The 13,237-nt window shown below is 36.1% G+C and overlaps 1 protein-coding gene across 1 annotated transcript in view; it reads right to left on the bottom strand.

Moving 5' to 3' along the window:
* Positions 1 to 3,743, bottom strand: part of CATSPERB (cation channel sperm associated auxiliary subunit beta) — a 150,604-nt gene extending 146,861 nt beyond the window's left edge. Inside the window, exon 1 of the mRNA XM_068547781.1 lies at positions 3,665 to 3,743. Within this exon, the coding sequence (XP_068403882.1) occupies positions 3,665 to 3,743 (79 nt within the window). The remainder of the gene's footprint in view (positions 1 to 3,664) is intronic.
* Between the last annotated feature and the right edge of the window lie 9,494 nt (positions 3,744 to 13,237).

Below are 13,237 nucleotides of genomic sequence, written 5' to 3'. Positions count from 1 at the left end.
TTTTGATCCTTCAATTTGTTAATATGGTGCATCACATTGATTGATTTGCATATATTGAAGAATCCTTGCATTCCTGGGATAAACCCCACTTGATCATGGTGTATGATTCTTTTAATGTGCTGCTGGATTCTGTTTGCTAGTATTTTGTTGAGGAGTTTTGCATCTATGTTCATCAGTGATATTGTCCTATAGTTTTCTTTTTTTGTAACATCTCTGTCCGGTTTTGGTATCAGGGTGATGGTGGCCTCGTAGAATGAATTTGGGAGTGTTCCTCCCTCTGCTATATTTTGTAAGAGTTTGAGAAGTATAGGTGTTAGCTCTTCTCTAAATGTTTGATAGAATTCACCTGTGAGTCCATCTGGTCCTGGGTTTTTGTTTGTTGGAAGATTTTTAATCACAGTCTCAATTTCAGTGCTTGCGATTGGTCTGTTCATATTTTCTGTTTCTTCATGGTTCATTCTCAGAAGGTTGTGCTTTTCTGAGAATTTGTCCATTTCTTCCAGGTTGTCCATTTTACTGGCAAATAGTTGCTTGTAGTAATCTCTCATGATCCTTTGTATTTCTGGAGTGTCAGTTGTTACTTCTCTTTTTTCATTTCTAATTCTGTTGATTTGAGTCTTCTCCCTTTTTTTCTTGATGAGTCTGGCTAATGGTTTATCAATTTTGTTTATCTTCTCAAAGAACCAGCTTTTAGTTTATTGATCTTTGCTATCGTTTCCTTCATTTCTTTTTCATTTATTTCTGATCTGATCTTTATGACTTCTTTCCTTCTACTAACTTTGGGTTTTTTTCGTTCTTCTTTCTCTAATTGCTTTAGGTATAAGGTTAGTTTGTTTATTTGAGATGTTTCTTGTTTCTTGAGGTAGGATTGTATTGCTCTAAACTTCCCTCTTAGAACTGCTTTTGCTGCATCCCATAGGTTTTGGGCCATCGTGTTTTTATTGTCATTTGTTTCTAGGTATCTTTTGATTTCTTCTTTGATTTCTTCAGTGATCTCTTGGTTATTTAGTAGCGTATTGTTTAGCCTCCATGTGTCTGTATTTTGTACAGATGTTTTCCTGTAATTGATATCTAGTCTCCTAGCATTGTGGTCGGAAAAGATACTTGATATGATTTCATTTTTCTTAAATTTACCAAGGCTTGATTTGTGACCCAAGATATGATCTATCCTGGAGAATGTTCCATGAGCACTTCAGAAGAAAGTGTATTCTTTTGTTTTTGGATGGATTGTCCTATAAATATCAATTAAGTCCATCTTGTTTAACATATCATTTAAAGCTTGTGTTTCCTTATTTATTTTCATTTTGGTTGATCTGTTCATTGGTGAAAGTGGGGTGTTAAAGTCCCCTACTATTATTGTGTTACTGTCAATTTCCCCTTTTATGCCTGTTAGCATTTGCCTTATGTATTGAGGTGCTCCTATGCTGAGTGCATAAATATTTACAATTGTTATATCTTCTTCTTGGGTTGATCCCTTGATCATTATGTAGTGTCCTTCTTTGTCTCTTGTAATAGTCTTTATTTTAAAGTCTATTTTTTCTGATATGACAATTTCTACTCCAGCTTTTTTGATTTCCATTTATCTTTTTGAAATGCCAAATTGCTGTCAGGAATATGCTGACAGATAGTTTCAAAAAGTAAATCAGGACTCAGTCTGTCCTTCCAAACTGAAGGTTCATTTGAACAATGAACATTAAATTAAATACCTTAAAAATTGCATGCTGTGGAGAGAGCATTTTGAATATAGGCAGCTGGAAATGTTTACATTAGTATGTGATTTTGTTACTGGAAATCTCATAAATATATCATCTATAATTACTGTCATATCTGCAATACTTTAGAAACTTGAAAATGGAATTTTTTTTACTTGATTTAAATATTTCAAATGAATTTCAATGAAGTTTGGAACTATTTGCTTAAAATGGAAAAAAGTTGACTGACATACAGAAAGCTGGAAGCTTACTAAAATTTTATCAATAAAAACCTTTACAAAGTTGATAGATGGGGTTGAAAAATGAGTATCATGATTTATTCATTAAGCCAACATGCATTTATCCCATTTAGATATATAAAAATTTGCGAGATATATTTTTAATATAATAGCTAATTAAAGTCAAATACCAAAATAAATTGAATTAGAGCCAGATATTCAAATCTCTATAAACTTTGACTCCAAGATTTCAAAAACTATATTTACATCACATTTTCTCACCAAAAATCTTAAAATTTCAAAGAATTTTATGATGTTGATCAGTACACTTTATAATAATTTTAAAAGATTATTTCATCCTTTTTCATCCCCTTTTAATTTCTGGGTTTTGTGTAGGTTTACAAGGTACACAATATAGTAGTACAGTAGTACAAGTACATAATTTAAAAATAAATAGAAAATATTGGAGAACCAAGCTTATACTTTTTTTTTTTTTTTCAACTGATGCAGTGCATGACCAAAAAACTGACTTCATGGCTGAAGATCTGGTGTAAGCTACTGTCATGGTCTTCTGTCTGTTCTCTCTGCCTCCCAACTTTCCCTCCACCAATCTACTTTACATAATGCTGCCATATTAATCTTCCTAAATTGTAGCTTTGAGATGTTACTCCCCTAACCAGTCATCTTAAATGACTTTCCAGTGAATATAGACTAAAGCCCAAATTCCTTAGCTTGGCATTCAAGTACCTCTATAATATAAGCCAGTTTCCTATCTTTCCAAAATATTTTACTTCTTCTATTCCTTCTTTCAAGTCAGAATGAACTATTTACTGCTCCCATCATGTTCTGTGGTTGTCTACCTCCACGACTTTATTCATCACTTACCTGATGTTGTCTTTGTAGGATGCTCTTCCCCATGCATGTACAGACATTTGGGGGACACATATGGGTTGATATCTTTCATACAGTGTTTTCTCTGACTCACTCCATCCCCTGCCCCAGTTGGAAGTACATTCTCCCTTCTCTGAAATCTCATAAGTTTGCTGGTGACTATCCAATCTTCGGTTATGTCCATACTTGTGTAATATATTCTCTAGCGGAATATAGGAACTAGAACTGGCTCATCCCAGAACTCACCCAATTCTGCAACACACCCATGTGTAGAAGAGAGCCTGAGTCTCTCCATCCACTCAGTCAACAATTTTTTGACCATCGACTATGTTCTGGTAGATCCAGTTCAGGATACTACAGAATCTATACAATCTGCACAAATGGAGGTGGATTTGTCTTATTCCTTTTGCAAAGTTTTACACCATGAAAGTCCTATTGGGCAATTTAATCCATGTATTAATTTCAGAAAATTCTCAGTCTATTAGCCTATAATTCAGTTTACAATTCATCCTACATGCAACCATTTATGGAGGAAAAATGAAAAAGTTCTTTCCAAATAATTCAAGTTTTGCAAATATAAAATGTTCCTTAAAATTTAAATATTCTATGACTTATAAGTAATGAAATACTATAACAAAAGAAAAGTCCTGATATAAACAATGATATTATTAGAAACCTCTGGACCAGAGTACAATAGATAATACTGGGGAAAAACTGGAAGATAAGGTAAAGAAGAAGTACTAAAAGAAAAATAGTTTAACTGTTAGTGAGGAAGGGATATAAAGGGGAAGTCTTGAGAAGATTTTTCTCTATTTTAGAGAGTAAAAAGAGTCTGAAACTTACCTTTATTATATGTTATTCCTGATGAAAAATCAAAAATGTTCAAAAGTAAAATCATAACATATAAAAGTGGCAATTCCATCTGTTGGAAGAAAAAAGAATTATTTCCATTCAATTACTCTGAAGATATTTTTTAGTTCCTTTTGCTATAAACAATGGCATAGTAAAGAAATCATCTCTTCTTTGAATTAAAAATATTTCTCATTATGTGACAAAAGCGGACAACAATTGACTAAGCTCTACACTTACTCCTTAACTGGTATTAAATATATTTATAAATATAATTATTGCAAACTAAAGAGCTCTGGCTCAGAGTTTTCTGCAACTGTTAGAAAGGGATGATCAATTCTACATCTGTGTAAAACACAACCTGACTTGACAAAGACTCAGGATGGTACAGTTGTACCTTGATCTGAGACTGTGACAGCATTGCTCTTGGGAGACACAATCCATGTGAGTCCTGAGCATCCCTGCACATCCTTGCTGTGTGCCAGGAATGCAAGGCCCTTTTCTCAGAGTTGTGTTTGCAGCAAGCAACCTTGAGGCATGAGGTAACATCCTCTGGACAAGCACAGGCTTGTTTCCATGGTGAATCTCCCAACTCCGTGTTCTTCTCCTGTAATGCACACCACTATGTGTGTTAGCAAGCGTCTGTCATGGGCTGAATTGTTCCCCTCTCCCAAATTCATATGCTGAAGTCCTAACCCCCAGTATATCAGAGTGTGGTCATATTTGGAGATAGGGTCTTTACAGAAGTAATTAAGTTAAAATGAAATCATTAGGGTAGGCCCTAATCCAGTATAACTGGTGTCTTTATAAGAAGGCGAAATTTGGACACACTCTTGTACAGGTAGAAGATGATATGAAGACACAGGGAGAAGGTAGCCGTTTACAAGCCAAGGACAGAGGCCTGGAACAGATCCTTCCCTCGTGGCTCTCAGAGGGAACTAGCTCTGCTAACATCTTGATGTTGAAACTGAGCAGGATCCTTTGGTACCCTCTCACTTCGTTCGGGACTCTCTGTGCCCCGCATCTCTTGAAGTAAAAGAGGTTTCTCCTGATGTCTTCAGGTTTCTCCCGAGTCTAAAAAGGCTGGCTAAGGAGTTAATGATTAGGAAAATGTGAACATATAATAATAAAGAATAACTGCTGGGCCAGGAAAGTAAACTGGTAACAATTTAAACAAAAGATCAGCCATATAGCAGAGTCACAGGACCTTTAGTTCGTCCATGAAGGACATAGATAACAATGTCTGAAGCACATTCCTAAGTTGTTTTTACAGAAACTAGACTCCCACCAGATGGAAACAGCTGACCACAAGCGCGTAGACCCCAGACCAATTGGGATCAGAAAGTTGATGATGTTGACTCTGGAAACATCACCCTGTTACCTCACTGCCAATCAATCAGAAGAATGTCCACGAACTGATCAGGCACCCTGCAACCCACATCCTTAATGGTGCCTTTAAAAACCCTTCCCTGAAAGCCATCAGGTAGTTCAGGTCTTTTGAGTACTAGCTGCACATTCTCCTTTCTTGGCACCCTGCAATAAACGTACTTTCCTTCACCACAACCCGGTGTCAGATTGGCTTTGCTGCACATCAGGGAAACCGACCCAAATCCAGGTTCGGGATAATCTCAGATTTCTAAACTCCAGAGCTGTGAGACAATAAATTTCTGTTGCTTAAACCACTCAGTGTGTGGTACCTTGTTAGCCCTAGTAAACTAATACAGCATGAGACTCCATGGGACTAGGGTGGGAGGAGGGAGGGAGGAAGGGGACATGGGGAACTGGAGTGAGCATCATGTTGACAGTGACTACTGCTTTTCTGTGAGTGATAAAGTCCTACATCTCTGACCCAGGAGTCTGTATCTTTTGCCAGCACCCAAGAAACAGTAACAGACTGACTTGCCAGCTATAGGAAGAGTAAAATCCAGATCCTTTGGGGTTCCTGACAACTGCTGAGTAAATTAAATTTAACTGATGTTTTTCTTGCCTCAAAATTGATTTGTTTGATTCAATACATTTAACTGACAGTAGAAAGCTCAACATTTGTTGGATTTTGAATTCCTCACCCTTATCACATGGTTAGGGGAGAACTGTTTTTTAAGTGCATTTTTTAGTCATCTAAGAAAACAACTTGCTTTCACAAGGTAAGAGGAAATAAATGGTCCATCAAAATTACATCTGCACAGTGCTATGCTCAATTTTATTTTTGGTATAAGAATGAATTTAACATTAAATGGAGAAGTTACCAGAGACAAACTTTGAAAATAGTGCCCTTACCAGGAAAATCTTGTATTATTTTGCTAAACATTCAAATTAAATGACATAACACCATTATTGGAACCCATAAGCTTTCCTCATCCCTGAAATACTGTCTGAAATGTATTATATTCCAGGACCCCAGTTTGGATGACCTCTTAATAAGTTATCTTCAAAGTTGTTCCAATTCAGTTCTCCAAGTAAATATAAGAAGATCTCTAATTTCATTTAAGTGGATTTGACTGTATCTGTCTTTGAGTCAAGAACTAAAAACTTACTTTGAAAGGCTTTTAAATGCTTTCATTAAGGAAAGGAAACCCGAGAGAGCATATTTACGGGCAAGACAGCCAAGGAGTGATCTTTGAACTCTCCATGGCTTTGTGCTAGCTGCACATTCCCTTACTCTAATAATTCAGCCCATATATATAAATTCATATTTACAGCCTATATATATACTTATATATATATAAGTTTTTTAAAATTTAGAGATGAAATGTACTTTACTTTAGAGTTGACATATGAGACATTAAGTAACATGTCCAAAGTCCGTTACTGGCTAGTTACAGAGCTGGGCTTAGAACCAAGGTCTCCTGATTGAATTGATCTAGTCAGCATACAAAGATGCCACAAAATGAAAATTTAAAAACTTATTCCACATTACATACTTGAGTAGATTTGACCTCTCACCAAAACTGCTAAATTTGTTCACCATAATTCTGCTTCATACATACATTAGTCTCATTCTTCTCCTTCTTCAATATTATGACTTTTCTCAATTTGGTACTACCTTCTTTCAACAATTATCTCATGGTTAGAGAAAAGGCACAGACTTTGGCCTAAGATCAGCTCTGCCCACTGAGATGTTTGATCTTTGGAAAGTTACTTAACTTCTTCAAGTTTACTTTCTATTCAGTAAAATGGGATAACAATTCACAGGGTTGTTGTGAGAATTAAATGAATAATATACTAAAACATCTAACAGCTAGCTACTTTACACAAACTAAGCACTTGATAAATATTAGCTCTGAATCCATATCTTTATACATTGAAGCAACTTCTTTATCTTCATCACACTCTCCTACGCATCCTTAACAGTCAAATTATCCCCACTTATTATTCCCATTTAATGCTTATGAGTTTCATGTAACGGTCAGATATAGGTCATATATCTGGGTATTTTCTATTCTCTGGCATCAAATAAATATTGGGAATTGTCCCAAAGGAGGAACCTACCGGTTCACTTGTAGTTACTCTATTATCATGGAAGAGTGATTACACTGTAAATTCATACTATAGTAGGGCCCTTATTTCTTACTGTAATTCCCTCTTAGTGGGATGCCCAACCAGTTGCACTTTTCTTTTTTATATTTTCCCAAGCTTTCTTCCATACAGGCTGAGAAAGAAGACCCAAAACTGGGAGCTGAGTTTTCACAGTTTACTGGTTTAGTAGTCCACTTAACTTTGGTAACAGCCAATCAGCTGCTACCAAGTACAGAAGCATGCTTAGAAAAATCTAAAGGACAGGCAGTTGGAATTTCCAATTAACTGCCTCTTCAAAGAGCACCAAAGATCATTTTCTGTGTTCACATCAGTGTCCTGAAGGAAGAGTGGGACTTAAAAGAATAAAGACCTTATTGATAGGGTAAGCAAGAAAAGTAAATACACAAAGCAAAAAGATAGGAATGAGCTACTTGTGCATGGGAATCAGTAAGACCAAATGATATGCCAATCTGTTCTTCAGGTTCATTCTTGTGTAAATGTCCTTGGTGGGGTTGATTATACCCACTCAGGCTGCCTTTGACTAGTGGGCTGAGACTGAATCTTTCTTACTTAGCACCCTAACTAGTCATCAAGGTCACAGAGGCTAAGAAATAATTTTTTAAATGATGATAATAAAACCTGCTTTACATTCATGTTTTCCTTCAGAAGTTCCTTCACATGGCCATGTAGAATCTGCTTATACCCATATCATGAAAGATAGCTGGTATCTGGGTTATCTATTCTATCTATTCTAAAGAGCCCATGTAAGAAAAACTTTCTCTCACCTTTTCTGGTGACTTTAACTGAAAGAAAAAAGTTACTCCTCAACCTGCAACAATGTGCAAAACTCAACAAAATCTCTCTCCCAATAAAGACTCATTCCTCCCCTATTAAGGGTAAGGATCTGCTTTCAGTCAGTTACTGCTGAATTACATTTTGATTTGAAGGAAAGCTCCCATAGCAGAGCTTTTATCTGTAACAGTGGAATGAAAATGTTCTTCTCCCTGGAAAACAAGACAGGCACGGGGCATCTAGTTAGGACATTTGGGGACAAGGAAGGGGGCTCACTGGAAGGATGACTTTGACTTTTTCTGTAATTTTTCTCTGACTATAAAAGTGCTCATTGTGCAAAACTTGAAAAATACAAACAGGTATAGAGAAATTAATTACCCATAAACCCACAATCAGATATAACCACTATTAACACTTTGACCTATTTCTACAATCTGTTCCCTACACATTTACGTGTTTCATGTAGGATCCTTCTGTATATAGCTTCAGATATAGCTTTCAGTCATTGTTATTCTGACCATTTTCTCATGTAATTCAACTTAAAAATTTTTTTTTCACAATTACATATCTAAAATAACTACAATTTATTTAAACATAAGTCATTCAGTTGTTTCCAGTGTTTTCCTGTTATGAATAGTATAACTGAATAATCCTGAACAAAAATCTTTCCCTGCATTTAAAAATATTTCTTTAGGATATAAACATATTTAAGATTCTTGGTATATGTTGGAAAATTGCTTTCCAGAAAATGGAGTGTTTGGGGCTTCCCTGGTGGAGCAGCAGTTAAGAATCTGCCTGCCAATGCAGGGGACACGGGTTCGAGCCCTGGTCTGGGAAGATCCCACATGCCGCGGAGCAACTAAGCCTGTGCATGACAACTACTGAGCCTGCGCTCTAGAGCCCGCAAGCCACAACTACTGAGCCCGTGAGCCGCGACTGCTGAAGCCCGCGTGCCCTTGAGCCCGTGCTCCGCAACAGGAGAAGCCACCACAATGAGAAGCCCACACACCTCAACGAAGAGTAGCCCCCCACTCACCCCAACTACAGAAAGCCTGTGTGCAGCAACGAAGACCCAACACAGCCAAAAATTAATTAATTAATTAATTAAAAGAAAAAAAAAAGAAATGCCTGTGGGACATACAGTTTAAAAAAATGCAGTGTTGAGAATTAGATATAATCTGTAATAGTCTGATAGACAAAAAAGTATCTCATTGTTTTACTTTTTAAAATATTGGTACAATTTAATATTTAAGATATGCTTGTTAGCCATTTTGTCTTCTATAAATTATCTGGACATATTCTTGACCATTTTCTGTTGGAATTTTAGTGTTTTGCTTGTGAAATGGTAAAAGAATTTCTTGCAATATTTACAATGAATATTAAACCCAATTAGTCACTTAATTTTGTTTACAATGGGCTTTGATTCATAGTAATTCAAATCTAATGCAATCAAATTTATCAGTATTCTCCTTTGTTTCTGTTGCCTTATGGTTTCAAAGTCTACTCCCATCCAGAGACATACTTTTCTTATGCTTTTTGTGACCCCCTAGATGGGTGGGATAGGGAGGGTGGGAGGGAGATACAAGAGGGAGGGGATATGGGGATATATGTATACATATAGCTGATTCACTTTGTTATACAGCAGAAACTAACACAACATTGTAAAGCAATTATACTCCAATAAAGATGTTAAAGAAAAAATTTAAAGACTCAAAAGGTTCAAAGAATAAAATAACAAGGACATTTTGATCACCCCAGATTCACATTACTACCAGTTTAAAAAAATTATTATGGGATATTCCAACATTAGAAAAAGATTCCAAACAAAAGAAAAAGAAAGACTGTACAATCAGCCTCTCTGTATCCATCATCTAGCTTCAGTCTTGTTTCATCAATACACACGCCCATTTATCATCCTCCTTCAGGATAATCTTGAAGATATCCTAGACATTTATACATATTTCAGTATATATTTCTAAGAGAAAATGACATTTTAAATTTATTATTTATTTATTTATTCATTCATTTATGGCTGTGTCAGGTCTTAGCTGCGGCACATGGGATCTTCGTTGACGCATGTGGGATCTTTCATTGCAGTGTGCAGGCTTCTCTCTAGTTGTGGCGTGCTCATTTTCTCTTCTTTACTTGTGGCATGCAGGCTCCAGGACATGTGGGTTCTTTAGCTGTGGTGTGCGGGTTCCAGAGTGCATGGGCTCTGTAGTTAGAGGAACAGAGGCTCTCCAGTTGAGGCACACAAGCTCAGTAGTTGTGGCACACGGGCTTAGTTGCCCCACAGCATGTGGGATCTTAGTTCCCTGACCAGGGATCAAACCTGTGTCCCCAGCATTGTAAGGTGGATACTTTACCCCTGGACAACCAGGGAAGTCCCAAAATGCCATTTTTAAAATAAAACAAAACCACAATACTGGACTTCCTTGGTGGCGCAGTGGTTAAGAATCTGCCTGCCAGTGCAGGGGACATGGGAAGTGCAGCAACGAAGACCCAACGCAGCCAAAAATAAATAAATTAATAAAAAACAAAAAAACCACAATACCATATCATGCCTTAAAGTAATAATGATTCCTGGATATCCACCCAGTGACTGTTTTCATTTCTTCAGTATACCATTCTTAAATTTTTTTATAGTTTGTATGAATCAAGATCCAATAGGGTTCATCTCTGCAATTGGTTGATATATTTTTGAAATTTTTAAATCCACAGATAACTCTCCTTTTTACCCCCATTTTCTCTTTTTCCTTCCAACTTATTAGTTGAAGAAGTAGTTTGTTTTAATGTTTTCCTCTGGATTTTGCTGATTGCATCATCGTGGTATCTTTTACACCATAAGTTTATCTCATTTGTCCTGTAAATTGCTAAGTAGATTTAAATGCTTGATCAGATTCAGGTTAATTTTTTTGGCAGGGACACTTCATAGGTGGTGTTGAGTACGTCTAACAGGAGGTACATAATGACTGGTTCTCTCTTTCCATGATACATCAGCAATCATTTATTGCCTAGATCTGTTAAATTCATTGGAGGTTGCAAGATGGTGATATTTTATCATTCATTCTTTATTCATTCACTGGAATACTTCTATAAAGATAAAATTTCCTTCACCAACTATTTTGGTTACCCAGAGGTATATTTCCTAAGGAAAGGCAAAATAAATGCTTCATTCTTTTCCTTCACTTACCAGTTTTGATTCCCTAGCGTTGGTTCCCTAGAATTGGTTTTCTGGCATCCTCATAGAAGCAGCCAATAAGATTTGTTTTAAAGTATCATTATGAACTCATAGCTTTCTGTTTAAATATATTTCAGTGTTTATATCTGTTACAGTTACTATCCTTACTGATGCTCAAAGTGTCCAATTTTTGGCAGGTATGGTCTTCTTAAAGTTGGCTCCTGAGTCCTTTTGACATGGCTCTACTTGAGTCTTTGATTGCTTGCTTTCTTCCTTTCTTCTAGGACAAAATATTACAGGCTCACTTTATACATTTCTGTCCCAAACATGGAATCAGTCATTTCTGTATGGAATTCTGATTCCTTTTACTGGGAAATGGTATTTAGAAACCATAATTTGGGAGCTAGGCCAGTCTTTAAAAAAAAAAAAAAAATATATATATATATATATATATATATATATATATATATATATATATATATATATATATAAACTTTATGGAAGATACATTGTGGCTACTCAAAACTGTATTTCTCCACATATTCACCAAAAAAAAAAAATCACATAAATAAAGAGGAGAATTAATAAAACAACCCTAGAGCAACCATTGCACAGAGATTACTAAGAATTTCAATTTACATAAAAGTAGAAAAATAAACATCTAAACCCAGCAGGATCAAATCCAGAGTCCACACCAGAGCAAAGTGGGGTAGAGATTGTGTGGAAAAGAACAGAGGTTCACAGGAGTATAGCAGTGGTCGGATACAGGTGAAATCCTCTCTAATAGAGTTCTACCTGAGAAAAGAAATACTGAGAAAAGGTTTGAGAACTGGTGGATTAGAACACTCGCTTGAAAATCTCCTTGCAGTTTTAGGAAGGCAGCATTCAGAAGAAGGGGTAGCCTCTGAATGCGGAGGAATTTCTCAGATGTTTGATGGTGAAGAGAAAAAAGAAAGGAAACAATGGGAATTAAAGATCTTACAGAAACAAAAGAGAACCACAAAATCGGGCAACACGCTGACCCCACCCCCAAAAGTTTCCATCTACTTAAAAATTCAACTTTCCTTTAGCAACAGAAGAGGATGCTTTTGAATTAAGAAACCTAGGTAGAACCAATGGCATTTTCCACAGAATTAGAACAAATAATTCTAAAATTTGTATAGAAACACAAAAGACCTCGAATAGTCAAAACTATCTTGAGAAAGAAGAACAAAGCTGGAGATATCATGCTCCCTGATTTTAAACCACACTACAAAGCTATAGTAATCAAAATGGTGTGGTACTCGCACAAAAACAGACAGATGGATCAATGGAACAGAACAGAGAGCCCAGAAATAAACTCACACTTATATGGTCAATTTAATCTACAACAAAGGAGGTAAGAATACATAATGGGGAAAAGACAGCTTCTTCATAATTGGTGTTGGGAAAACTGGACAGCTACATGCAAAAGAATGAAACTGGACTACACTCTCACACTGTAAAAAAAAAACAAACAAAAAAAAACACACAAAAAAAACCTCAAAATGGATTAAAGACTTAAATGTAAGACCTGAAACAATCAATCTCCTAGAAGAAAACATAGGCAGTATGCTCTTTGATATTGGCCTTAGCAATATGTTTTTGGATCTGTCTCCTTATGCAAGGGAAACAAAAACAAAAATAAACAAATTGGACTACATCAAACTAAAAAGTTTTTGCACAACAAAGTAAACTATCAACAAAAGGAAAAGGCTGCCTACTGAATGGAGAAGATGTTTGCAAACAATATACTTGATGAGGGGTTAATATCCAAAGTATACAAAGAACTTTTACACAACTCAACATAAAAAGACAAACAACCCAATTAAAAAATGTGCAGAGGACCTGACTAGACATTTTCCAAAAAAGACATACAGATGGCCAACAGGAATATCAAAAGATGCTCAATCCCTAATCATCATGGAAATAAAAATCAAAACCACAGTGAGATATTACCTCACACCTGTCAGAATTGCTTTTATCAGGGACTTCCCTGGCATTCCAGTAGTTAAGACTCCACTCTTCCAATGCAGGGGGCGTGGGTTCGATCCCTGGTC

The sequence above is a fragment of the Eschrichtius robustus genome, chromosome 1 (assembly GCF_028021215.1).
Source record: "Eschrichtius robustus isolate mEscRob2 chromosome 1, mEscRob2.pri, whole genome shotgun sequence".
NCBI classification, from domain to species: Eukaryota; Metazoa; Chordata; class Mammalia; order Artiodactyla; family Eschrichtiidae; genus Eschrichtius; species Eschrichtius robustus.
Note: the sequence above shows the minus strand (reverse complement) of the source record. Positions and strands in the feature narration are given on the sequence as shown.